Raw genomic sequence first — 27,886 nt, forward strand, 5'->3', positions numbered from 1 at the left:
TGGGAGCAGAGGGAGTGTAAAATTAGGTGGGAAATCACATCACCAGTGTTTGTCTTTGGTTACATATTTGTATAATCTCTTTTCACCAGAGCAGCAAGCCAACATTTTCCTCTTGGTAGTCAGTATTTGTTGGGCATTAGTTCCAAAATACTGTTTTCCTTTAGGCTACATATACTTCTAAATTCAAAGTTGACAGAAATGCTAGGTACTTGCATTATGTCATGAAATGCCTCAGATTTCATAAACCCCTTATCTAATTGTGTATGTCAAAACACTATGATAGACAAAAGATGCCATTATCATGCTGGCTTTCCTTTGCAGAATTCCAGCCCAAACTCTAGCTGTAAGGACAGCAGGCCCTGCTCCCTGCAGTGCCGAGCATATGGCTTCCCTCGGTGTCCATTACCATTTTGGGTTCTGGTAGAACACTGGGACTTTCTCTATAGAAACTGGGTCTTTTCCTAATTTTCCCACCTTTCATGGTTACCAATTTGTTCTTGTATCTTTTTTTTTTTTTGCAGTCACATCCTTCTACGCCACCCCACAACTTGGCACAGGTGTGGCACCACTAAATTAGGAAAAAAAAAAATTTTTTTTTTTAATCTGGTGCCTAACCACTTGGGTATTAGAAAGTCTTGTTTTAATATATGCTGCCCCCAAACACCAATCTGAGGAAGGTATTATAAAACCAAAAGGTAAGAGAGTGTTTAATATGAAAGCTGTTGGATAGCATACTCTGTGATAAAAACAGGATGGTTTATGTATTTGTAATCAACTCATTACATTGATGAACACTTTAAGACAAGCCAGAGGAAATATTTTTGAGATCAGATGTCTATTACTTATGCCACTTTATTGATTTTAATATGTCTATAAAAAGGGTCTTAGAAAAGATTTCTAAAACTTTTTATGCAAAGGAACTGAACAACTTCTTAGCTTTCATTCTTTAATAAGCCCCTAGAAACAAATGTTTGTTTGCTGTTCACCTGATATATTTCTGGAACAGCAAAAGAAAAAAATAAACCTGATAGTTAACCTGGTCAAGCAATTACAATGTGTGAGGCACTCTTCTGAGTAGTTCACACGAAGTCATTATTATCTTTGTTTTTCTGATGACAAGCTTGAGGCACAGAGACATTAACGTGTCCCTGGTGAATGGCAAGTGAAGGGGGCCGCACAGAGCCAGGGGTGGAATCCAGGCAGTCGGGCCACCGAGCCCCTAGGGAACCCCTAGGCAGACACCACTGGTGCTCAGCACCTCCAGCACCACAGGAGGCCATCCTTGGCCTGGGCAGGAAAGCGCCTCCCCTTCCATCATTCCCTTCCCTGGGCTGTTTGGCAGACACCCTCCACCCCTACCTCTGCCCCAACGCTCCTTCAGCGCAAGTTCACTCAAGTTCATTTTGACATAAAGGTTTTTGGTATTAAAACTTCTCAAATGAAAAGGTCTAGATATGTATCATGTTGATACATATATTTATCCAAAGCCTAACTATGGAAGATCAAGTCTTGAGATCACGAAAAGAATAATGTCTTTTTTAAGTAAAGTTCATCCTTGTTCAGAAACTCATAATTGAATTGAAATAAAAATTTAAAAAACTCCAAATTTAGGATCATTTTTATTTATAAAACAGGTTTCTTTTGTTTTACAAAAATTACAAAAAACAAAAGACTCAAAAATAGAAATAGCTTCTCAGACTCTTAGGAACTACTTTTAAACAACCAAGGAGTTAGAACTCAGAGGGTTTTCTCCTTTTTAAGAATTACAAAGCAACATTTATCAATACTTTATGTCTTTCCTCCAAATTACATGGCTGTGAGTTGTCTCTGGTGGAATAGTCTCCAATCAGGCCAGAGTCTGAAGAAGCAAGATCTTCTCGTTGATGCAGAACCTGTGCAGCACCACCATCAAGTTCTCAGCACAGCGGGACACCTGGCGCTCCATGGCCAGGCGGAAGTCCTCCTTCACGCCCTTGGTGATGCCCCGAGTGACCGTGTGGTGCCTGAGGGCAGCGACAGGGAAACAGATGGACACCGTGGTTAGCACTGGCATCACCACCGGTCAGTGTTTCTGGGGTAGGAGTAAAGCCTGCCTCAAATTTAAGTGTAAGTAAAAAATTTTAAAAAGAAAGAAAAGCCTTAACCAAACAACATCCAGTGCCCATGCCTCCTCAGAAAGACTTAAAACTACAGAGATATCTTTCCTATTCAATAAAAAAATATTTTAAACATCTAAAGGTTCTGTAAAATGTCACCTCCTTCAGAGGTACAGCAGGGAGGAGAAAAACCAGAATGAGCTAGTCACCATACAGAGGATGAGTTCCTGGCCCCTCGGGCTAGTGCTCCATGAAAGGCTCAGAAAGGCTCTGGGATGGTGCACAGCCACCGTGGTTCAAGTATGTCTCTGTCCCCATGCTGCCAGAACAGGACCACAATCTAAGTATTGAGCCCAGCCAGACTCACATCTACTTGTGAAGAAGCAGGAGGAGTTGGGGTCCCTGGACAAGTCTGACACAGGTGGGGAGAGAGAAGCAGAATCGATGGAGAATGGTCAATGGCCTGCAAAAGGCAACTGAAGACCAGATCTGGTCCACGTGCGCAGACCTCCACATTGGTGGAAAGGTTGGTGGGAATACAAGCAAGGTTTCTAACTACACCCTAAAAGTTGTGTTTTAGAGAGAGAGATTACAAAAGAAATCCTGCCAAAATGAAGGAAAAGAAAAATACAGCAAACTTCAGTGGGTTCACTTAAAAGGAAAGGAGTTTTAACTACTAGTTCAGTAATTTGGTGGATTTAGACAAATAGAAGCCGCCTCCCTTCCCTACCCCTATTGCTTCACTTTCCTCAGACACAGTAACAGAGATTTAAAATTGGAGTTTTACGTATTGGCCAAAATAAAACTATTGAAATCACTCTAAAAGGTTTGTTTTTTAAAACTTATAAACTTTTAAAATTTATCATATAAAAAGAGTACAATAGAAGTCATAAAGTTGCAATAGAAGAAAAAACATCCTGGTTTTTGTTAGACCAGCAAAGATATTACTCGCCACTCTACAATGCCCATGGACATTTTAAAGAACTATGAAGTAAAACAGCCGTGCCATGGAGAAAACACGCAGTTCTTTGTGGACATTTCTAGTCAAGGCTGGCTGGCTAGGTCGGTAATAAGGACACAGTGTCAGTGAGGCCGAGGCCAAGTCCCACTGGGAATAGATGCAGACCCTTTTTATGCTGGCCTGAGATTACTGCCCTCTGGATCCCAGAATGCAACCCCATATTGGAGCTGACTCATTGACCAACCGAAAGTTACTGGTATTTGAAGACAGTATGCTTGAGGGCGCTGATGGTACAAAGTAAACTCTCCCCTTAATACCAGTAAAAATATAATAAAATGTATCCTACTGGTCATGGTTCAACAGTACTGTACCATATATAAAGAGTAGTACAACTCAAGTATATTTCTATCAGAGCCTCTATCCCTCTGGCAAATTTGGATGAAGAGAATTAGCTTTTGTGGTTTAAGAATAGGATAAATCCGCTAATAAACATGACATTCTGGCCCACCAAATATTTTCAATTCAGAAAGGTAAGGTCTGAAAAAAAACAGTATCAGTAGCAGGCAAATACTATGCTAATGCCTGATGAGACCAAACCTCAACACTGGTCACTAATAAGAAAATCCAAAAATAAAAATGTACTTAAAATAAGCTTTAGTATCCTTAAATATTTATAATTGAATGCCTTATGTTTTCTCGAAAGAGAATCCGTTTAATGCCTAATCAAACGTACACTTAATCTAACAGTTTTATATCACTTCCATTTTTTTTTCCAGATCCATAATGATTTTTAAATTGGACACAAAACACTGGCAACTTATGGAAAAAAATAAGAAATGTTACAATATTACAACCGGATGGTTTGCCAAGGAATGCAGAACAAATTAAAAAATAAATAAAGCATGAAAAAGAGCACTGAGGAACAAAGAGCTGAAAACCATGGGCAGTAAAACATGTTGACAAAACAGCACACTATGAGCAGGTGTTTTTCCACTTGGTACCTGTCAGCAGTCTGTATGCTGGGCTGAAGCACAGGTAAGAATTCCTGCTGCAGTAACCCCATGGGAGGGCTAGAAGGCCTTTAAAAAACAGCAAACAGCAGCATTCAAACACCCACACCGACTCACCCTGCACTGCAAAAACAACACTCCAGAGAAAATGCACAAGACTGGAAGCAGACTATACAGAAACCCTTTAACCTCCACAGGCCCCCGGCTGCAGCTGTGTGTCAGGAGGATGGGAAGAAGTTAGTGAGACCTCTCGCTGCACCTGCTGCTGGGGCATGTCCAGAGGCATCTTGGTTCCTGGTCCCCGAACTCAGCCCACTTGTGATTTGGCATAAAAAGCAACCACTGAAGAGGGCGATGAGATGCAATTGAATGATAGTGGGGAGAGGAGTTAACGTTTGAGAAGATGCATTTTCAAATCCAGCTTCCTTCACTTGCCACTCTTCTCATGACCATGTCAGTCCTAGAAATAAACCTGTTGACTTTCGGTAACCATCCTTGACAGGATTGAAGCCCCAAATTGAAGGAGCCTTCCAAGAGAACAAGAGGGGTTGGCAATGTTTTTGATGAAGAAAGGTAGAGTTTGAATTTCAAAAAGTATTGAGGAGAGGAAAAATGGTGGGAAAAAAATCGGGGGCTTTGCAGAATTCTGTAACAACAAAGATTTAGTATATTAGCTAGGTGATCACCTCATGGAATATTATTATCCACCCTATTCAGAGTATATACAAGACACCGTTTTCCATTTTCATCCGATCTAACGCAAGTAAGAAACTGCAAATATCAGCATAGAAATTTTTCTCTATTTTAAAATACATAAGAGCAAAATGTCTACATAATGAATAGAGAGCTTACCCCTCCTGCCGGGTAGGCCCAGGTGCCCCAGTTTTGTACTGTACCTGCTTGCATCCGAGATGCCACAACTAGGACGGACTTACAACCTCACCCAATGGGAGGGGCTGTACACTGTTCACAACATCTCTGCCACTCAGCTGCAGGGGCCACCCAAAAAGTCTTCAATGGCTTCAGAGAATTTGTTTGCATCCCACAGGGAAAAGGAATATAGTTTTACTCAAGATTCCAATCATACTTTAGTCAGCTAGAGTGCTCTGGCTTACTCAGCTTGCTTCTCCTGCTGTAGTTTAGGCATAAGTAATTTGAAATGCAGATTTCACATGAACCTCCAGATTCACATAGTGAAAACTGGGCAAATTCCTCTAAGGTCAACTCACTAAGAAACAATGCCTATTCCTGCTTCCAAACTGATGGAAGAGTGGGCTTCTTATGAGGCTTACTGGTCTTCTACAGGGGAGTTAGTTAGAAGAAATTAAGGGTTCAATTGATCAAGGCAGGAACATGGAGTTATCCTCCAAAGCCTTGAGGTACATACTGTGTACCATTGCCTTACCCTGACCGACTCTTTACAGTGATATTATCTGGGTGTCCAACAGTCTCTTGCTTTCGTTCCTGGTCCTAGAGGTATGTCTGCATGTACCCGTGTCACTGTTTAGCTCAATAAAAACTGGCTAAACGAGAAAGGTTCCAATATAATAAACTTTAAGATTCAACTGTTGATTTTTTGGCCATCCATTCTCTCCCACTTCCGCAAACAGTTAAGCATTATCTAAGTAAAGTGAGAGTCACCTGTAGGTTTAATGCTAAGTAAATGGAGTTGGTTCTACTAAGGCTCTCTATATTATGATAATTTGTATAATGAATGTTAATGGAATTAACTAAAAAGCTATTAAAGGTGTTTGTATATCCAGCCTCAAAACCTAGAAAAGAAATCACAACACAAAAGGGGTTACCTAGGCTCCATGTCAAAAAGTAATCTTTTTTCTCAAACATTGTTAAGAATATTTCAAACCATGCAATTATTGTCCCATAGTTTGTATTCACAGTCTTAGGGAAGTGAATGGAGATGGGAAGATGAGCATGTCCGATCCACCTTCTGAAGCGACCTAATATATAAAGGTCTTGTATTATCAAAAAAACATTTTTAAAATTTTATAAGTTTAGGATATTTAATAACATTTACAAGATAAAAGACGAGAATCCTACTTCATCTTCCCATTCTTTAGATTAGATTCCACAAGAGCCTATTATTAATAGGACATGTTTGCTATGCACCAAATTACCGAGGTTATAGAAATCCAGAATGAACATCTCTTACTTTCCTCTCAACACTTCTAAGACTCTACAAAGACAGAACGAGATGTGGATTTTGGCTTTCAACGACTAAAACTGCATTCATTTCACAATTGAGGGAAAAAGGAAAATGTCTGCAGCATTAGCAACACTTTCCTCTCACTCAGGGTTCAGTCTCTTGCAGTGAGTGACTCTAACACTGACTTAAGACACGCTGAATATGCAGGACGCAAAGGAGAAAGTATGAAAATCAAACTATGCGTGGCATTTAAAGCACAAAAGATATATTATCCAAACTACAATGAGGATTGAAGGATAGAAGCAAGATTTATGAGCTATTTAAAAATCATAAATGGTCACCAACTTCCTCTAGGTGTGGCGGCGGGGCGGGCATGCCTGAGACCAAACGCCCCACCATCATTTCTTGGGGCGGGTGTGTTCTTGGAGGGTCCAGATCTGGCTATTTTGCTTTGTGCTATGTAAGCAATGAGGATTGCTTAGGTGGACTACAATTCAATACCGAAGTCCAAGTATAATTTATTAATAACGTCTGTGGTGTTTCTTAATGAATTGTCCTAATCCACTACAACTTTAATTAAGTTTGGCTTTTCTTAATTAAAAACCTATGTTTAATCAGAAATTTGTAGAGTCAGTCTATAACTTTTAGAAAAGATGTCATGAATGAGACTTTTATCTAGTGAAAAAGTTTCAAAAGTGACAGAAACACACCAATTTAAACATTTTATCAGAAATGTAGTTAAGGAAATGTCAAGTCTTTGAAAAGATACCCAGAATCAAATCTACTCTCAAAAACAGACTAGGTATAGATTCTTTTCTATTAATTTTTTGAAAGGTGTAGAAATTTTCAAATATTTCCTAGCACAAAGCACAAAAAAGGAAAGCACTTTGCATGAGAGAGCAAGAGCTAGTCTGCTTACTTGATAAGCATTCCTTGATTGGGTAGTAATTCCAGGTGAATTTTCCCACCTTCCTGAGTTCTTAAGTAGGCGAATTCCTCCAGCATGTCAATATCTGCAGGTCAGATTCAGGTCAACCACATGTAAGAACAAGGTGTCTTGGTCTCTTGGATGAGGAAATAGGCTTGTAGTGATTAACAACCCACTAACAATTGTAGTCAGTACTGAAACCCAGGTCTGCCTGATTCCAAAACTAACGATTTTTACACCAACCAAACTACCTCAAAAGATAAATGTTTTTCATATATATGATAATCAAATATTCTATATGATCATAAGAGCAAAATCTTCTATTTTCTTAATAAGAAATGAAAGAGGCACTGGGGTACTGTATCCCCCCAAAAGGTTAAGAACTATTGCTCTGGACACTTGGACAAGTGTAGTAGATTCCTTGAAACTCAAAAATAATGTATTAAGATAAGCAATAAAGTATAAATACCAAACTGGTGCATAACCTTGGATTCAAAGGTGGTCTCTCCCTAACAAACAGTATGAAATACAACACTCTCTGCCAGTGACAGCAACTGTTGGGTTGGGTGGCATCTTTGGTGAGTGCCCACCAGCAGCTGTGACAGCCATGGTGTAATGCTCCAACAACTGGCCCCAGGGAACAGCTAATGTTCCAGGAGAAGCCCCGGGAATCCCTCTTCTGATAGATGAAAGCCAGCGAACTATTATTTCTATAGCCAAACCAGCTGCTCTGGACCTGTAGGAACCTGTAGGCTATTACTTCAGGCATCTAGGGTACTTTCCTGAAGTCGCTAGAAGTAGGAAATGGAGCAGGGTGGTTGATATTCCTGATTCCTTGCATTATCTCTTTGAAGCCTTTTATGACTTTCACAAGACCAATGGCCACTGTCTCATTTTTAATTCTCCATTCCTTCTCTTTTTCCCCCAAATAGTGAAAACCATTATTTCTACCCAGAATGGTTCATTCATTTTTGTACCATGCATTCATTCATTCATTCATTCAAAAAAATCAGAATTTCTTCTGCTTAAACAAGAAAAAGGATACTTGTAACATAATTGAAAAAATTCTCATATTGAAAATTTCCTTGTTGGCAAATCTTATTGACAGCTTTCAAGAAAAGATTCTCTCCCCGTGGCCATTCTTGCTGAAGCAATACGATCACATGTCCCAGTGCCATGTCATCTCTGCTGTCCGTGAAAGCTCGAAGCTGCAAGACAATGATTTATACAAACGGAAGGAAAAGGAAATCACGGAGTAATCTAAAATATACCAAATATCACTAAAAATGCAGTTATATGAAAATGCGTGATAAAGGTCATGAGCGTAAACAAAGCAGAAAACAAACCTGCCTTATGAACATCACAACCACGTACTAAGGGCGGTGGGTTCTAGCTCGAGGAGCCCTGGCTCCTGCTGTGCTGTGAAAACAGTCACAGGCAGTGTGTTTGCATGAGCATCTTGGTGGAACCTGGACATGCATTATGGGCCTGAAGCTTTGAATTTAGGAATAAGGCCGAGAGAAAGTTGAGTGGTCTGTATAACAGGGAATAATTTGGGGATTTCTTTTAAAAAGACAGTGGGGCTGGAGAGTGGGCAAGAAGCTATCTAGGAGAGAAAGGATTGGGGAGAAGATGAACTGGAGAAACCGTCAAAGGCCTTTTTGTTCTAAATGGGCAGCTATGCCTAAAATCACACTTTAAATTGTTTCTGTCGCCCCCAAGTGATTCTGAAGATGAGTTAAGTTTGAAATTACTGCTCTAAAGTGGAGACCCACTATTGCTGTTATCTCGCTCATAAACCTGTCTAATCTAAGGCTCCATAGTACCTGTTGAAAGAATAGTCTGGCGTTCTTTCAACAGTCCTTAACCTTTCCCAAATCTCTTGGGCCTTAGCTGATGTTCGCCCTTATGCCTAAAAACACTTTCATCCACCTTATCTTTATGATAATAAACTCACCATCTCTCTACGAACCCAACAACATTTGTATTCCCTTCTGCAGTTAATGTATTAACTTGTATATTAATTCATAGAATATTTACTGAACACTACCATAGGTAAGATTATTTGCATATCTGTCCCACTATTCTTTATAAATTTCTCAAGGATGGGATCGCTTCCTAATCATCTTTGCCTACTACAGCCAAAATTTAATAAATATCTGTTAATTTCTACCCAGGTGCTTTCCTCACTACAGCAACCTGGACTTTCAAAGGACTAAACTAACTTTTGTTCTCAGGGCTCTCCATTCAAGTCATTCCAGATCATCAGAATAATATTCCAAGTTAAATTTCTTTCATGCTAAATGAACATTCCAACGAACAAACTTCAAGCTTACCTTAAAACAAGCTAACATCAAATGCAGGCAGTATGGCATGATAGCTTTGCTGGTGCAAGGCAGGAGCTTCAGATCTGAACCTAACAAAAGTCCACAATACGCCTGTTATCATCAAAGAAAACGGTTTTGAAAAGCAAATGTTTAAAATGCTTTCCTAAAAAAAAGCAATAGTCATATAATTTCTTATTTAGTTAAGCCACAATTATATTTAGTGGAGGTGAAATTGGTTTTTGAACAGTCTTTGGAATTCGTTTATCAATCTTCTTTCTTAACTTGCTTAAATATTTTTTCTTAGAAAATATTTCAAATATACAGAAAATGATAGAGACAACATTACAAACACCAGTGCTCACCACTCAGCTTTAAAAAATGTTAACATTTTGCTTCAATTTTTAAAGATTTTAATATAAAGTACTGCAAATTCAGTTGAAGCTTCCTGTGCACCTTTTCTGATCCCATTCTCTTTTCCCCTTCCTATGGGTAACCCTCACTCTGAATATAGCGGTTATCATTCCTATGCATATTGTACACTTTTAACACAGAAATTTGTATTCACATCATATGTATCCTTCAGCAAATTGTATTTTTGATACTAATACCTGTAGTTCTAGATCACTGATTTTTTAAAATTGAGGTATAATTGACACATGACTTTATATAAGTTTCAGGTGTATGATATGATTTAATATTTGTATATATTGCAAATAATCACAATAAGGCTAGTTAACATCTGTCGCCATACGTAGTCATAGAATTTTTTTCTTCTGTGATAACAACTTAAGATCTATTCTCTTAGCAACCTTCAAGTATGTCCTACAGTATTAGTAGCTATAGTCACCATGCTAAACATTACATCCCCAGGACTTATTTTATAACTGGAAGTTTGTACCTTTTGACTTCTTTCACCCATTAGCCCCCTTCTCCAATTTTCAATGTTATATAGTATTCTGTTGTTTACATATGCCACAACTGATTTACCTATTCTTTAATGGTGAACATTGAGATTTCCAATTTTTTACTATTCAAACAATGCTGAACTAAACATTTATAAATATTTTCTTACAAATATTTTCTTTTGCAGTCGTGGAAATAACTTTAGGTGATGGTTTGCAAATCAAGACCTTAATCCTTTCCTTTATGGTGTGTGCTCTTGTAGCCTAAATCCTTCTCTACCTAGAAGGCACAAAGATTTTTCTTCTAGAAGTTTAAAAGTTTTAGTTTTTAATAATTACTAAACTGTCATGCTTTCTTCTTCTAGAACATTTTTAGCGTCCTAAGAAATCTACCATCAGCTGTGAAGATATTTTCTTCTAAATAATGTTATCATGTTAGCTTTTCCATTTAGTCTATGCTCCATCTCAAATTCATTTTTTGTGAATAAAGTAAGGAGTTGAGGCTTCTTTTTCTGTCCACATGAAAATCCATTTGTTCCACCACCATTTATTGAAAAGGCTTTACTTTCTCCATTGAATTACTTTGGTAACTTCACTGAAAATTATTTGACCATATTTGTGTGGGTCTATTTCTAGATTCTTCATTCTTCTGACAATATTGTCTTAATAACTATTGCTTTACATTGTCTTGTTATCAGGTAGGGTAAATTGTCCAATTTTGTTCATCTTTTCCAAAACGGTTTTGGCTATTTTAGATTGTATTTCAACATAAATTTTAGAATCAGCCATGTCAATTTCTACCAAAAAAATAAAAATAAAAAAAAAAGGCTGTTGGGATTTTGACCGGGATTGCACTGAATCGATAGACACATTTGGAGAGAACTGGAGAGTCTTTTGCTCTACAAACATGATTTTGCACATTTTTCATTAAATTTATCCATAAGTATTTTATGTTTCTTGATGTTATTCTATTTGGAGATTCCTTAGGCTTTTCTTCGTCGCCAAATATGTGGCTGTGAATAAAGGCAGTATTTTTCAAACTTCTGTTTTTCTTGCCTACTGTGTTGGCTAGACTATCCAGAATGCTGAACTGAAGTGGTGAGAGCAAACATCTTTGTATTGTTGTTGATCTTGGGGAAATCATTCAATATTTCATAGTTAAGTATGATGTTGAGGAAGTTTCCTTCTATTTCTAGTTTGCTAAGATTTTTTTAGTATATGTGCTATGAAAGTGAGCACATTTTGTTTGCTAAGATTTTTAAAGTCAAAAATGATAAATGTAAACATAATTGAATTCTGACTGCATCTATTAAGACAATCATATGAATTTTCTCCTTTAATGTGCTAATGTGGTAAACTACAGTGATTGATTTTTGGATGTTAAATGACCTTCACATTCCTGGTATATACTTTGTCATATGTATTATCCTTCTTATACACTGCTATATTTGATTTGCTAGTATTTTGTTAAAGATTTTGGCATCTATGTCCATGATGAATACTGGCCTTTAATGTTCTTTTTTTTGGTAATGTTCTTGTTTGGTTTTGCTATCAGAGTTACAGGGGCCTTAAAAACTGAATTGGAAAGTGTTCTCTCTTCCTCTATTTTCTCAAAGAGTGTGTAGAGCATTGGTGTTATTTCTTCCCAAATGCTTCATAGAATTCACCAGTAAAGCCATTTGAACCTGGAGTTTTCTTTTTGGGAAGGCTTTTGATAACAAATTTAATTTCTTTGAAGATATTGGAATATTTAGATTTTCTATTTCATTTTCATCCATTTTGGTGAGTTGTGTTTTTCAAGGAATTTTTCCATTTTATCTAAATTGTTGAATGTATTGGCATAAAGTTATTCAAAACTTATTTTCTTAATGTCCTTTTGATAGCAGTAGGATCTGTAGTGACATTCCCTCTTTCATTCCTGATACTGGTAATTAGTGTTCACTTTCTTCCTGATCAATCTTGTTAGGAGTTTATCAATTTTACAAATTTTTTTCAGAAAAATAACTTTTGGCTTTATTAATTTTCTTGATTTCATTGATTTCTGCTCATATCATTATTATTTCCTATCTTCTACTTTCTTTGGATTTAATTTGCTCATCTTTTCCAATTTTCATGGTGGAAATTTAGATCAGTGCTAGTGAGACTTTCTTCCTTTCTCATATAAGCATTACAACTAAGTTTAATGTAGTTTTCAAGAAATGTGAAACTTGAATGAAGCTCAAAATAGCCCAAGATGGATATGCTATAAGATACTTAACTAAGCACCTACAGGTTTTCTTAGAATTGGTAAATGTGGGTAAAGGGGTTCATAATTGAAGACATAACAAACTCAAGAAATTTAGAGAACTTGGGAGGAAAGACAGGCTTACAGCTCCTTATGAAATCAGAGCCAAGGAAAAGCTTGACAGGGATTAACTTTTTATACAATTTGTCAAGCCCTGCAGACCACACTGTATTATGTTATTAGGAATTTTAAAAAATTTCCCAGTCTTGGGTCCTAAAGCTATTTTTACAAAATAAAAATAAAACTTTTCATTGTACCTTTTCTAAATTTGGGCTTTATTTTTGAGGGTTCTTCCTGTGATTTGCCTCCATCTTGAATGGGAAGTACCATGTAGCACATTAAATCGAGGACTTTTTCACACGTCATCTAAAGAAGATAAGACAAAAGAAATTAATCAAGTTTTCTGAAATATCATCACACTTTCATGCAACTGGGCAACATGTGCACATATAGGACTGTAGGAATGCCTCAGGATTCCTTACGTAATCATTACTGTTTGCTCAACGACGTATGTACAAAAAAGTAACAGTAAGATTAAATCTATGTACTAGAACTTTGAGGGAACAATAACTCATTCTCCATGTTAAAAAGACAAAACTTAAAAAGTAAACAAGGATTAATTAAACTACTAAGATGTTAAATAGCACAGTGGCATCCAAAATAAGTATGTCCCTGTCTCAAAACTAGTTTACTAACCCACTGAATAGAAAAATAACAAAATAGGACATATAGTAGAAAACTAAATAGTATGATATAGAACATAATTTAAAACAAACTAAAAATACACACAGGCTAAACTAGCCTTATCTTGATTTAAGGCTTAAAGCGAGGGAAGGATTTGGAATATGGAAAAGAGAAAAAAGAGAAAAAAGGAGAGAAAGATGCGAAAAAGGACCGTGTATCAGTTCAGGTGGTTACCTGAGGGGAAGGAGGGTGTGCTGATGGATGACAGAAAGCCTGCAGTGCCACACTGAGCAGGCTGGTCTCGAGCCACAGAGAGTAAGGCATCACCGCTTACCTTCGGTCTACCTTCTACCTATTCAGATTCTAATAATAACAATCGGATTCCACCTAGGGAGCATTTTCTATATGTCAGGCACAACCTTCTTATCTTCATTTTATAGATGAGGAAGTGGAATCTTAAAGCCATGCTTCTCCACTTTCTTTTATGTCTTGGCACATACAGAAAATAATATTTGTAAGGCTGTCCAGAGCTGACAGCAGCTGCCTTCGGGCCTGAGGGGGGTCAGTACCTTGGCACATCTAGAACTACCCCCCAACCATAGCCACTGGGTTGTGAAGCTCTAGCTTTGAGAGACTGGCAGTTTGGTAATTAAGAACTTGAAGTAGATGACAACTTGGTAGTTAAGAACTTGAACCTGAGTTAGATAGTCCTGGTGAGATAACTTGTCCCGGGTCACAGTGATAGTATGTAGCAGGGCCAGAACTTGTACTCCAGAGTCCTACGCTGCCATCCTTCAATGCCCACCTCCAGCTAACCTTTTCTATAAATTGTTTCTTGACTACATGAACCCTGGTGAAAACATTCTTTCCTCAATGCTTGTTGTATACATGTCTGAGGCACACCAGTTAATATTTGATTTTTAACGACCTTGCACTTTTCTCTCCAACTCAAATGATAGTTTCTCTAAAGAAGGGATCCCATATTCCCCACATCCTGCTTTACTCTCCACGTAGCCCATAATTCAACTCTGGGGACTTAGAAAGTCAATCTTTCAATTAAGTGGAATGATGACAGCAATATTTTAGAAAGTAATGACCATAATTTATAGGGATGGAAAAAAGGTAAGGGCAAAAAACTCAGTTAAAAGCCATGTATTAGGGTGGTGGCAATGAAAATAAAAGGCACTATACCGAAGATATTAGTATCACACTGGAAGAATTAAAAGGATTAGCAAGAGTTAAGAGTCAGTCATGACTTGACTATTTCACACTGAAAGGCCAGAAAACTAATGAAACTCAGATTTGGATGCATTGAGTCTGAGAAAAAGACAGCCAGTTAGAGACTGAGGAATCAGATAAGTTAGAAACCAAAGATGTAGGCCTAACAGTGATCAGCTCAGAGGTGTAACTAAAGCCCTCAAAGAGAATGAGTTTGCTGAACTTAATTAAGTCTACCAGTCTATTTCATATTTCCTACTACAATGCAGAACAGCAGTGCCCTGTATAGCTGTCTAATTCTACATGATATATGTATATCTGTGTGGCTAAACATGTGCTCTCTTAAGTTCTTGGAAGGAATGAATCAAAACTTTGAATTAGGTACCTGATAATTACATAAATATTGGTAGAAAAGCATGTTCTACTTTTAATGCATATACTCTACATGCTCTCTAACTGTTTCTGTCTAAAATTCATGGCACATTATAAATCATATTTTAAAGTTCAAGTTAAAAAACTTAATTTAGCGATTTTAATCAAAAAGTAATCAACTTAACATATAGACAGATGAGAATTAGAGTTTATGTGTTAGGTTGTGGTCTTGAATTTATACAGTACCTATAAATATAAAGAATGGACTTATCATTTTAATTGAATTCAAACATTTATCGAGTATCGAAGCTGTGCAAACTACTGCAATGGGTGAGAGATTCAAAGGTAAAGAACAGTGTTCCCACCCTGTGGCAGGAGGGGCTCACAATAAGAGAAAACAGACTCCTTTATGCATCAGCTCCCGCAACGCCTTTCTGAGGTGTCATCACCATGAAAGAGAGAATCCGAGGTTTGGATAAATTAACGTAAATCCTCACTTCCCATGCAGTAAAGGCCCTTCTGTCTAAGCACAACAGGACTGAGTCCACTCCAAAGGAATTCCAGGCAAGAAAGTAAAAAAAAAAGATCCTCCTCCAACAAAATGGAATAATGAACAGAAAATATGAAAAGCACCAGGTAAGCTATAATAAAGAGAAAATTAAGCAAAACAAAATCACAGTGATTTTCCAGCAGATTAGATAATAAATCTATGCAGAAAGACCAAATCTCAGGTAAACATGCACCAAATTAAAAAGCCACTCTAGGAAATAAGAGAAAGCCCCAGGGTAGAGAAAGCATCTGAGTGTTCTGTGCAAGGCGTGCAATACTCACTCTGTACTCTCCAAGAGCAAAGTGGCAAGTTGCTAGCTGGATAAGCGCCCTCTGATGCTCCAAGGTGCCCTGTCCCGTGATCTGTGGCTGAGGGAGTGTTCCCTGGAGAGCTGCTAAATGATGCAGGCTGGCTATTGCCTTTTTATATTGACCCTTAGAAAGACATAACAGCAAGGAGGGAAAATACTGCCATCAAAGAAAAATCTCCAGAGTTAATTGAGCAATTAGCAAGTAACTACAAATAAGGTACCTCTGCTAGATCATCTGAGGAGAAAAAGGAAACTTAGCAAAAGTCTCCCTGGTCTTAATTCTCACGACTAAATGAAATCACAAAAGCCTGTAGATAAAGTACATTTTGGATATACCATTTCTTCATAAATATTTTACCACTAATATCTCTTCTCCTTTATGAAGGATAGAAGCAGCAACATGTCCATTTCAATGACAGAGGCTGGAAGCTCTCCATCCCTAAGGTGAATTATCTGCTCTCTCTACTCTGCGCATAAGAAGCTCAAAAAGAGCAGAGCAAGGCAGAGAGACTCTACCAGAGTAGAGAGGGGTGGGGATGAGAAGTATTCATCATTTACTGAAGAGTAAAAATCCTACCTTTACAAAGGAGTGGGACTAGATATATCAAAAGTAACAGAAGATACAGCCTTGTCATTTTGGAGTTATTCTGAGATGAAACTGGACCATAATCACTCTGCTGCTGAAGACAGAACATCTGTCTTCAGAGCATAAACTAATAATCCATAAAGGGACATGCACATCTTGCATGTACAGACACAGGTACTTAAAATATACATTACTCTACCTGATAAATGATCATATCAGTGAGGAAGATTCTTAACCAAAGCCAAGTATCCGTCTTCCATGCCAAACAAATTCTTGTAAATTCTGAGCGAGAATTCAAAGAAAATTTACCAAAAATATGTTAACACAGCAGAAAACAAAACTAACAAACCCAGAAAGAGAGAACAACGGTCAGAGAGACAAATTACTAAAAAATAGACAGTAACTTCATACTTCGACTTCTAAAATGATGGTCTAGAATTTCAATTAAATGTAAAGTTAGAACATAATACTTATCAGTAATACACAAGCAATATTTTTAATAGGTATTGACATTTACTAAATATATACCATGGGCCAAGAACTGTTCAAAATGCTTTTCACATATTATTTCATTTATCTTTTAAATTACTCTGCTTTCCCCAGAAGGTCTTGTTTTATTTTCACCAAGTTAAAATAATAAATATATGACACTAAGAGTTTTAGTCATTTTTTAAAAGCCAATTTATAACGAAAGGAAAAATCCCCTCCAAAAGTCACATATATATTCACAATTCTAGATGCAACGAGAAGAAACAGAATGATGCTATGTTTACTTAAAAAATATGACATGACACATCTGACAAAGGGCTCTGCACAGACATGTGACAGAAGCAAGCCAGCAGATGAATGTTCACTGGCTAAAAGGAAAGTATGTGCCTTGATTCCAAAGTATAGTAAAAATATGATGTTTAGCAAAGTGCTAGTAATTCCTAAGTTGAAATACTTAATTGTTTAAAATATTATACAGATAAAACTCCCTCTAGTTGTATGTCTATATAGAAAAGAAAACAGGCTTTGTGTATCATTTGGATTTTGAGTTTTTCAAGCAGTGGAGTTAATGCAGATCAAAATAGCATTACCTTTTGTATTCTTAGTAACATGTGACTTAAAGAAGATACAAAGCCAAGGACAGAACAATTAAAAGCACAAAACAAACCCAGTAAGAAAAGAAAAATGCCAGCAATACAAATTTTAAAAGACCAAAAACTCTCCCTCAAACTTCACCCCAACTCTGATTATAATATACCCTCGGAGTAAAAGGTAAGAGGTAAATAGTTATTTGGATATTAATAACTGGTTAGATATCTTGCTCAAAAGAATTCTATTATATTGTGTGGACTACTGTAATCAATTTAACTAGCCATAAGTGACTTGACATTTGAAGTTGAATGATTTCTTTAGCATGATTTTACATTAAAAAATAATAAACAGCACTAACACGACAAGCATGTTCTTACCCTTGTCAAGGAATTCTAGGGAATAGAGCAACTCCCAGCTCTCTCTGGCCAATTTAAAGCTTTCTAACACTTCAATCGAGTTAGCAAGTTCTGCTTTATTGATGACAATGTGACGATTTCTTCCTTTTGCTGAACAGTCCTCGTCATCTGAACTCTGCTCAGAGAATGTGAAGAACATGATTAATTTAAAGTTATCAATATAGTTATATACTAGAACACTATGTTTATTGCTGCCAATTCTAGTTATTATATGGTTTTTATATCAAAGGATACTATCATGAGTATAATAACTTTTTTGAATATAACGATTTAGCTTTAAAAATTAAGTTTTTCATCTTTTCACTCTCACACATTCAAGTTCTATTTTTAAAATTAAGTTTGTTTTTTTGATGACAAATTTAAGTTTATATTGGCTTCAGAGTAAAGTTAGAGTTAAAGCTCCCAATAATTTAAAAACATATCAATGTTATAAAAGCCCAAAATTAGATTTTTACATTCAGAGATATAGCTTAATGAAGTAGCACTTGTTTTATCGTTTACTTTTTTCCCTCAGTATGTGACATTACTTAATTTGCTTCTAAATAATAGTTTGTCATGTAGTGGAATGAAATTAAAGCCTGAGTCCCCTAAGAAATAATTTAGAGCAACGACTGTTACTTATCTTTCGTTGGCTGCACATAACTACTCCAATGGTCACCCCTCTCTTTAGCTCTGGTGTCTGGCCAGGAATCGCATTTGTCGGCACTTATCTATTAATGCCCTCTGTACGTTACAATAAAGATTCCTACCTGTTCTTCATCTCAAGTTATATAAAGCCAAAGAAAAGAGAGGGCCTCAGAGAAAGGCCACTATTGTAAGTGCCCCTGGGTATGGTCATTTTGACAAAAAACAGTAAAGGCTAAGAGCTCCACTTAATTTTATTTTGCTGAGAAATTCTTGAATCTTTTATTCTACCTAGGTCACTTTTATTAATTCAATGACCTAAATTAAATTCTCTCTGTAGATTTTTACCCCACTAAGATTATTTTAAAATATGTATAAATATTTTAGCTATAAGTGCCATTCTTCAATCTAATCTCAGAAAAAATAGACACCTCCCTCCCACTATTCACCTTTCTCCCATAGTTTTCGAGCTTAGACTCCTCCAGCTATTCTTGATGCTTGAGGACCCTCCCCTGCCCCACCCAATTTAGCTGCATATTCTTATCCTCCCTAATGACACATACCTAGATGCCCTTCACAGTCAAAACCTATGCGTCACGTATTCTATTTCATCAGGGTCCTGTTCCTTGTCACATGTTGGCAATCTAATATGATATACTGAAATAAATGCTGTGTTTGCTGGAAGACACTCCTGCCTACAAACCAGGACAGTTTAGAGAAAGGACCTCAGAGGTGATGTGAAGAGTGTGGACCACCCCTGTCCATGTGATCTGCAGGCCAAGCTATTTTGTATATAAAGTTTTGTTGGAACACGGCCAAGTTACTTATTTCCCATTGTCTATGGCTATTTTTGTGCTATAACAGCAGAGCTAAGTAGTTGTAAGAGACCCTATGACTTGTAAAGACTGAAATATTTACTACCTGGCCCTTTACGTCTCCACTTTACCATTACACATTGGACTTCCACTAAAAGATTTTGCAGAAAGAAAGGATTCCCCTGCTTTAAAGCCTCTTGCATCTTTGTAAACTGTCCCCTCTTGACAATAATTTACTCAATTTCAAATGACAAAACCCTATACATCCTTCAAGGCTGATTTGATCTCTTTCAAAAAGCCTTTCCATTATTTCCCCAAAGGCAAAATCACCTCTAGTTGAGAACCACTGATTTATACAGTAATTATATTTTACAGTTAAAAGACCTAAGCTTATCGATTTAGCTCCAAAGCCATATTTTACAAAGATCTATTTCTAGCAAACCATAAACAGATAATCTGTTAATAATAATATCAGAAAGGATTACCATGGTCTTTTCTCTTCCCTCAGCTAGTTTCCTCTTTTTATGTATGTGTTTATTACGATCAATTTCTACATCACCATACACGTTTGATATATCCTCAAGAAGAACCATTGGAACTTGGCTTGGGGCATTAGGACCTACGGATGGGGGAAAACACCAACACTTAACAATACAGCAAGGAAAATAATACTTAGTAGCAGGTGAAAGTTTACTCAACTATCAAGTGAAAATATAAATCTTTAAAAAATATGTTCAGTGTGATCCCAGTTAGGTAGACACACAAGTATACATATATAGAAAAAAAGACTGTACAGATATACACCAAGTTGTTGGTAGAGGTTCTTCCTCAGTGGTGGATTACAAGTGAAAGGTCCTTTTTTGTATTTGTTCCCATGTATCTACGAAGTTTTAAAAATGATCATGAATTTAAAATTACCAAAAAAGGAAAGGCTACAAAGTTACATGTACATTAGGGTTACACATTCTAAACAAATCTAAATACATGAAAGACTATAAGGCAACACACAAAAATGAGAGCTCTGTTATACTGAAAGGATTATGGGAGATTTCACCCTCTTATTTTTCTATTTTTCACATTTTCTAGAATTTACATGCACATACATTATTTATAAAAAGCCTTTGTCTATTGCAAAGTCTTTGTGAAACCTACTTGAATACTTTGCTGCATCTGCTGCTTTTTCAAAATAGAGGCATTCAATATTTGTATTTTGTTTCATAGTACCACTACATCCTTTGGTAAAGAAATTTTTAATGAAAATGTACTTACATAAAACCCAAAAATAACTAAAAAAAGCACTGGCATCACCCCACAATTATTTGGATCCAAGAAAAATGTTAAGGTAAACATTTTCATCTTCCTCACGATCCCTGTGAAGGCCAGTATTTTGGGACACTCTACAATTCTTAAACCAACCTTGGAAGAGAGATGGCTGTATGCTGTTGACATATTGGAATGCATTCTTAAAGAAGACCAACATAGTGGAATAAACCACTTGGTTTTTATATTTTGCATGAGCTTCATTATCAAAGTTGTTCATGTATCTGCAGAGATCCTTCATTCTATGCAAAATATCACCATAGCTTCTGAAAGATGAAGGATGGTAAAACTTATTTAATTATTGCTTGTTGGCAAATGTTCTAGAGAAATGCCCAAATAGAACCATTATATTTACTACATATAGCTCTAGGCATGTAAAATTATTCTTTATCATCTGCATATGGATATAAATTCCCCTTCTGAGTTAGAGCAGTGATCAGACCAAGATTTCATGACACAAACATGCCAAGTAGCTTCTCTTTCCTCTGAACATTAAGGAGTACTTCAAACTCAACATCACCTTACGGGTTCATATTTCCACTGGGAATCTTTCAGTAAAGTGAAAAATCACCCTCTTTTGCATAAATACTGAGTGTTACAGAATTTGTCCAAAGAGGAATATATCTATACATCAGATGATTTTTAAAAAGTGTTTTGTTTTTTAGTATTCTGAGATTATGCTATCAAAAGATTTGCTAGGTAGTTCTAGAAATGAACAATTTTTTACCGTCTTCCTTTATCCATTTGCCATTCACATCTCATTCCAACAACATTCAAAATCTTAAACAACCTCTCCCAAGGGTCCACAATCTGGGATGATTTTTCAGTCAGCCCTTCTATTATGTATTTCTGAGAACTACGTTTGCTAGGCGACAGTAAATCAGATGTTTCTTGAGCACCTAAAATGTGAGAAAAAAAGGAGCCTACAATTAACATTACTATTTTCTATTTATGTGTATTTAACAGAGGGAAAAAAAGTCTGATTCCCCATTTAAAAGGCAAAAGTATAGAATCTCAACATGTTATGTTTTGTTCAAGGACCCACACCTGGCCATGGTAGAGTAGGAAGTGACTTTTGTGCTGTGGTACAGGTATGTAGCTCAGTGTACTACTTTACAGTTAGTTAGCAAGTTGACTGTTTCAATCAAGGGGTGATATTGGTTCCAGAAAAGTCTTATCTCTTAACTGCAGAATTTTTTTCTAGAAACCATCTTTTAGAAACACTATCAAACTGGTATAATCAGAAAGATTATAGGAGAATAACCTGACTTTGCAAATTTACTAAAGTTTGTCTAAACAAAATTGTAGGATATTCCCATTTACCTTGATGCTGATTCTCTATTTGGGTAGACCTAGTAACATAATTGATATAAAATTCAGCTGCTTTGTTCAAGTACTTATATAACAAATTGGCAGGCAATCGAACATCATGGTTGTTAATTATTAGAGGAAGGACATCACAAACTGTTGAAGAGGAAAAAAAAAGAAAAAAAAAAACAATTAAGTCACCTATCTACCCCAGGGTTCTGGCAAAAACAAAATTCGTTTTAGAGTTCACTTAATGTAGTACCTAAAATATATAGTGGGGAAAAAATCCTTATGACACATTTATTTGAAAATTGCAGTGCAGAAGGGATACCAGTGGGTACAGTCAGTGAGGAAATAGGCAGATTCTATATAATGGGTAAGGGTCTAGTTCTTACATGGGGTGGTAATAAACAGATGTCTGTTTATTATTATACTTCATACTATATATAGTTACACATATAGTTTGGGAGGTATCAAATAATACATAATAAAAATTTAGAAGTTGTTTAAAATGCTTTCTGGACTGAAAAAATAAACAAGGATTTAAATTCTATAATATGAAAAGTTCCTTTGTTTTCTATAAATAACCTAATCCCTAAAATGGTACTTAACCTAACATATTCTACTTACCATAAGGAATTAATACAAAATACAGTTTTTCTTACCAAATAATTTTCTAAAGCAGTTAACAGGAGATTCTTGTTCTTCAATAGTTTCGGCCTCTAATAGTGCCTCCCCAAGGCCAACCTGTTTCAAAATATAATTCATCATTTAAATGTGTTACATTTTAAGATGTCAGAATTACATGAAGAAATGGGGTATTTTTTAATTTACCATATAGTTTTTATATTCAAACTTCCCCAAGAAACAAATATTCTCATTTTAAAGACTAAAAAACAAAAGAGTGCATCAGCAATACAGCCCAGAAGGAAACCCCAAATTCGCCTGACCACAGACCACTTTGTCTGGGTTATTTTCTTCGGAACTAGTAAAATTAAAACACTAACAAAATGTGCAAGAAACTTAAAGGCAGCACTGGAACTAGTGTTAGATGATAACAGAGATATAGAGATTTTCTAAGATATGTGGAAACTACTTTATTCTCTACATTAAGATGTATTATACAGACAAAATGTATCACTTTCAAGAGTTGTCTGGAGTAGCCAGTTACACAGCCTGGGCTAGGCTGGACAGAACTGGCCACTTTTCCATTACTGATGCTCTAGCATAGTATTAAGTCAGCTTATCAAAATCCACCAAGATGTGTGAGTACCTTCCTTGTAACCAATGGGATGCACAAGGTTGGGGGTGGAACAATGTGGAAGATTATATAACACAGAAAGTTAAAAGTCAAACTAATGATCAGGGAGTGATCAGGACTGAATAGTGTCCCCCCAAAATTCATGTCCACCCAGAACCCCAGAATGTGACTTTATATAGATTTTATCTTACAAAAAAGTAAGCTCTTTGTAGATGCAATTAGTTAAAATGAGGTCATATTGGATTAGGGCGGGACCTAAATCCAATGACTGGTGTCTTTATAAGAAGGTCATGTAAAGACACTGGAACACAGACACACAGGGAAGGCTATGTGATAATGGAGGCAGAAACTGGAATGATACAGCTGCAGGCCAAGGAATGACAAAGATTGCCAGTGACCACTAGAAGCTAGAAAGAGGTAAGGAAGGGTTAATGTTTTGAATCTCAGCTCTCCCACTTACTGGCTATAGGAAGTTACTAACATATTCAAGATTCAGTTTCCTCATCTGTAAAATAAATACAATCTACCTCAAGGGGTCTGGAGAGAATAGGAGATTCCTAATACTTCCCAATGCTTGTCAGTGCACTTAATAATTATTACAGGTATAAGGGCAGGAATAGAGGGAAAACAGTGTTCAAAGGGCAAGAGCACATGAAAAACACGTCTGTTAAGATCATGAACTATGGCTCTCATTTAAATTCATATTGAATATAATGAAATAAGATTATTTTAAAAAAAACTTTATTGTACTTTACAGATTCCAAATACAATTGTCAAAGCTTGGTGACTGCTTCCTTATACTGATAAGGAAACTACTGGAAATTTATAAAGTCTGATAACAGTGACATCCTTTTAGCTTTATTGACAAGGATTCCTTGATTTAAATTCAATCTTATCCAGTATTCTTCAGATTTTCTGCTTTTTAATAACATACACGAAAGCTCCTAACCATGCTGATGCATTTGTTGATCAATTTTATTTTCTCTTAAGAAAAAGGAAAGGATCAAATCTTACCCCATGTTGCACCACTGTTTCAGGGAAGCGTCTCAAAAGTAGAAGCAACATTTCTGATCTTTCCAACGTGTTAAAGCATTGTTCCGTAACCTTTAGTAACATTTCGCACTGGACCCGACCAGGAAGAGTTTCAAATAAACCTGTGCAAAACACATTTAATTTTAAAAAGTTTCTTTCAGAAAAATACTGAAGCAAAGGTGGAAGTAAGGCATTTTCATATAAAGAACAGTAAATTGAGTTTCACCTACAACTTGGAAGCCTTTTGGGTCAGGTAGTACTAGGCACAAGATGTTTGGGAATGACTGCAAAACATTTGGAGGTCTTATTGGATCCAGAAGACAGGAATCATATATGTGAAAGATCACACAGTTCTTTTTGCTGGCTGAGATAAATGCACTTATTGAAATTGAAATGACCTAAACTGTCTACATTCTTTTTCATCCAGCATTTGGAATCTTGATTGGCTACAGCAACCAACACAGAGTAAAGGTTTAAAGAAAGGTCATAAATTATTAAAAGTTTCTCTCCCGTTTCATGGAGATCTGCTTAATCTACAGATGCTTTCTGATTACTGTAAAACCTGTTAAAAATATATTCAGTTTCCTGGGTTAACTGATAAATCCACATCCATTGAGGAAGCTTACAGGGTCCTAAGCAAATACTCAAGAGACCAAGTGACATCATTTGTACAGACTTCAGTTGCCAAGAATAAAACATACATATGGGTACCTATATACAGATGTGACTATTTAACTTGGTAGTCCAGAAATGGTAATTTATACGGCATTATGTTATCATTCCATTCTTACTTCTTAAAAATTGAGTTTGTTTATCCTGTGAATCGTTCCTTAATGCCGATGTAATAATGCTGATTTCTCTCCACACCACGGGTTGATCTGGGAAATTCACAAACCTAGTTTTAAAATGAATGCATTAAATTTAACTGTCAGATTTTATAAAGTATCCAAAAAAGAAAGAATATTAGCACTTGGATAAACACACACTTTTCTTAATTCTAAATGATGTACCAAAACAAACCAATATAAAGATACAAAAATAAAAACTAATTAATAAAAATGAAGGTACTCACAAAAGTCTTTAGAGGTTTTTATAAGTGAAAAGACAAGTAATCATAATACTAAAGCACTCCTAAATATCAACAAGGAAAAAAACTACCCAAAGAAAGTAAGCAAAGGCAAGTCACAGAAAAAACACAAATAGCCAAAGAGAACATTTGAAAAGATAACTAGTTTTATTACTAATACGATAAACACAATTAAAAACAAATAGCAAGATATCATTTTCTCCTATCACACTGGTAAAAATTAAAATCTAAAAATTAAAAATAATATCCATTGTTGGCAAAGGTGTGGGAAAATAGGCACTCATACACCATTAGTGGAGATTTAAACTGGAATAGTATTTTTGGAGAGTAATTTGATAGTGTATCAAATTTAAAATGTACATATCCTTTAACTATGAAAATCTATGTCTTAGAATCTATTTTACAGAAAAACACAAAATACAGGTGCAAATAGGTTTTAGGGGAAAAGAGGGTTAACAAAAGCAAGATCATACTATTATTCTATAGCTCGCTTTTTTCACCCACCATAATGGACCCCTTTCCTTGTTAACAGGTAGAGATCCACATCATTCTTTTTCAGATTTGCATAGCACTTCATAACCTCTCTTTTATTGATGGTCTTTTAGGTAGTTTCCAGTTGTTTGAAATTATATTCAAAGTGTCAGTAAGTAATTTGTGGTTTTTTAATGTCATTTCATTACAACGTTGATGAGAAAAAATAAATTGATTCCTGGCCAGGGCTACTGTGGCTGTGTGGAGTTTGCATATTCTCCCTATGTCTGGGTGGCTTATCTGTGGGTACTCTGGTTTGCTCCCACATCTCAAAGATGTGCACATGAGATAAACTGGCATGTCTCAATTGCCCCAGTCTGAGTGTGAGTGTGAATGAGTGTGCTCTGCATTCTGCATTCGAAAGGTTGGGTTCCTGCCTTGAGCCCTGAGCTGCTCAGACAGGCTCCAGCCACCAGGAACACTGAACTAGAATAAATGGGTTGGAAAATAATTATTTACTTGTTTTTATTAATCTTTCTTAAATGCATGTATAGCTGACATTTATTTCAATGTTTACTATTAGAAGTATTTGGGGTCTTTATTTAGAAGTTTGGCGATGTTTTTGTGACCAGAAATAGCCTAAGAACTTAACTCTTGTTTATATCAATTAGCCTATGGTAAAATTGGTTTCCTTTTTATTGTTTCACTTGAAGTCATAGTTTCCAAGAACCTATCTACCACATTAAGTGAGGACTAAACTGTATGCAAAAACTTAACTCTGGTTGAGTTTGGAAGGGACTTTCACTTTTTATTCTCTACACTGCATTATTGTTTGAACTTTTGCGAAGAACATGTATTATTTCCAAAAGAAAATAAATTATTGGATAGAAAGTTCTTTTTTTTTTTTAACAAGAAACATATGAAAAGACTTCTCTGCAGAAAACATGTCAGCAATTAATGGACTAGTCTCAGGACTAAGTAAACTTTAGGCACCAGGGAGGTAGATGAACTTGCTCTTCCCCCAACGCCCACTTCCACGGACAGAAATAAAACCTCAGGAGAGATCCAGTGCTGTAAAAGTTAAGTCCAGAGTCCCCACTCACATGTCGTACAGCAGTCTCCCGGCGGTGGCTGTCCGCTCCGCATTCCGCTCGATGGTGTACATCTCATACTACAACACAGATCAGACCCGCGGGTCACAACCTCCCTTGGGGCCGCTGGAAGCTCGCCACCCACATCGCTAATTGGCCTTCACTGAGCGCACTCTCACCGCCCCCCAACCCCCGCTGGAGGATGGAAGACCAGAGAGTAAAGCATCATCTAGTGGCACAAGGCCACACGGCTTAGGGCTGTGACCCTCGGGTTCACTTATAACCCCTCGGTTCCCGGGATTAGTGGAGTAATGTGTCAAAACTAGCAGGCGCTGAACAAATGGCTGCCATCATGATGAATGAAAGAGCGAGTGGCCTTTCTTAGTGGCGCTTGATGTGTAGCCACAGCTACATAACACATCCCAAGCCTCCTACCAAACCCAACCTTGAGCTGGGTCCGCTGGGTGTCCAGGTGCTGGCCTTGCGGGGAGAAGGCTTGCGAAAGGTGTGGGAGAACAGTGCGGGGCGGGGGAATGGGGGGTGGGGTAAAGAGAAACGGGAAAAGAGAGGGCAGGGCGGGCAGGGCAGGAGGCGGCCGACCCCAGGCGGCCAGGGGCAGCTAGGTGCTCACGCCTTCACCCAGGCGGCCGCACGCACGGCCTGACCTCACCTGGATGTTAAAGTCGGCGGGATAGAGGCTGCGGGCCGTGATCAGCCAAGCCTTGGCTGCCCACAAGTCCTGCTGCACCAGTTCCCGGGCTCGCTGCACCAAGAACTCACAGTCACCCTGGGCCGACATGGCCCACGATGCGTCGGGCTGCCGGCCTGAAGTGGCGGAACCTTCCGGCTCCAAAACGCAGCCACCGCCACCGCGGTCGCCGGGGAGGCTACTGCGCATGTCTGGGGTCTCACGGACGCCAGCAGAGTGGATCCGGGAGGGTTTCCGGGTTTTGTGAGGAGCCTTCTCCAGTCCGCTCTCAGTTACCGCC

The 27,886-nt window shown here is 37.2% G+C and overlaps 1 protein-coding gene across 6 annotated transcripts; it reads right to left on the bottom strand.

Moving 5' to 3' along the window:
• Window positions 1–1,600: 1,600 nt before the first annotated feature.
• On the bottom strand, window positions 1,601–27,813 carry INTS10 (integrator complex subunit 10). Of its 6 annotated transcripts, none has more exons than XM_039853506.1 (18): window positions 27,568–27,813; window positions 26,910–26,977; window positions 25,040–25,143; window positions 24,231–24,370; window positions 22,621–22,702; window positions 21,971–22,111; window positions 21,375–21,546; window positions 20,744–20,913; window positions 19,813–19,946; window positions 17,850–18,003; window positions 16,592–16,674; window positions 15,778–15,930; window positions 12,930–13,038; window positions 9,496–9,575; window positions 8,205–8,367; window positions 7,151–7,244; window positions 4,059–4,136; window positions 1,601–2,003 (listed from the first exon to the last, which is right to left on the bottom strand). In XM_039853506.1, exons 1-18 carry the CDS (start codon window positions 27,793–27,795, stop codon window positions 1,847–1,849), a joined length of 2,310 nt encoding a protein of 769 aa, XP_039709440.1. In that variant the 5' UTR covers window positions 27,796–27,813; the 3' UTR covers window positions 1,601–1,846. The 6 variants fall into 6 exon arrangements, with proteins under 6 accessions (XP_039709440.1, XP_039709445.1, XP_039709441.1 ...); XM_039853511.1 differs by having other exon boundaries at window positions 25,040–25,126; window positions 27,568–27,748; XM_039853508.1 differs by lacking the exon at window positions 4,059–4,136 and adding an exon at window positions 4,964–5,109 and having other exon boundaries at window positions 1,824–2,003; window positions 27,568–27,811.
• Window positions 27,814–27,886: the final 73 nt, after the last annotated feature.

The sequence above is a fragment of the Pteropus medius genome, unplaced genomic scaffold, assembly GCF_902729225.1.
Source record: "Pteropus medius unplaced genomic scaffold, Ma_sr-lr_union100, whole genome shotgun sequence".
In the NCBI taxonomy this organism is placed as follows: domain Eukaryota; kingdom Metazoa; phylum Chordata; class Mammalia; order Chiroptera; family Pteropodidae; genus Pteropus; species Pteropus medius.

Excerpts from the sequence above, each read along its gene's own strand:
- INTS10 (XM_039853506.1), bottom strand. The coding sequence starts at position 27,795 with ATGCGCAGTAGCCTCCCCGGCGACCGCGGTGGCGGTGGCTGCGTTTTG. Across the intron at positions 7,245-8,204 it reads TTTTTTCAATTATGTTACAA|ATATTGACATGCTGGAGGAA; the intron begins GTATCCTTTTTC and ends TCTGACCTGCAG. Across the intron at positions 4,137-7,150 it reads AATCAAGGAATGCTTATCAA|GCCTTCTAGCCCTCCCATGG; the intron begins GTAAGCAGACTA and ends TGTTTTTTAAAG.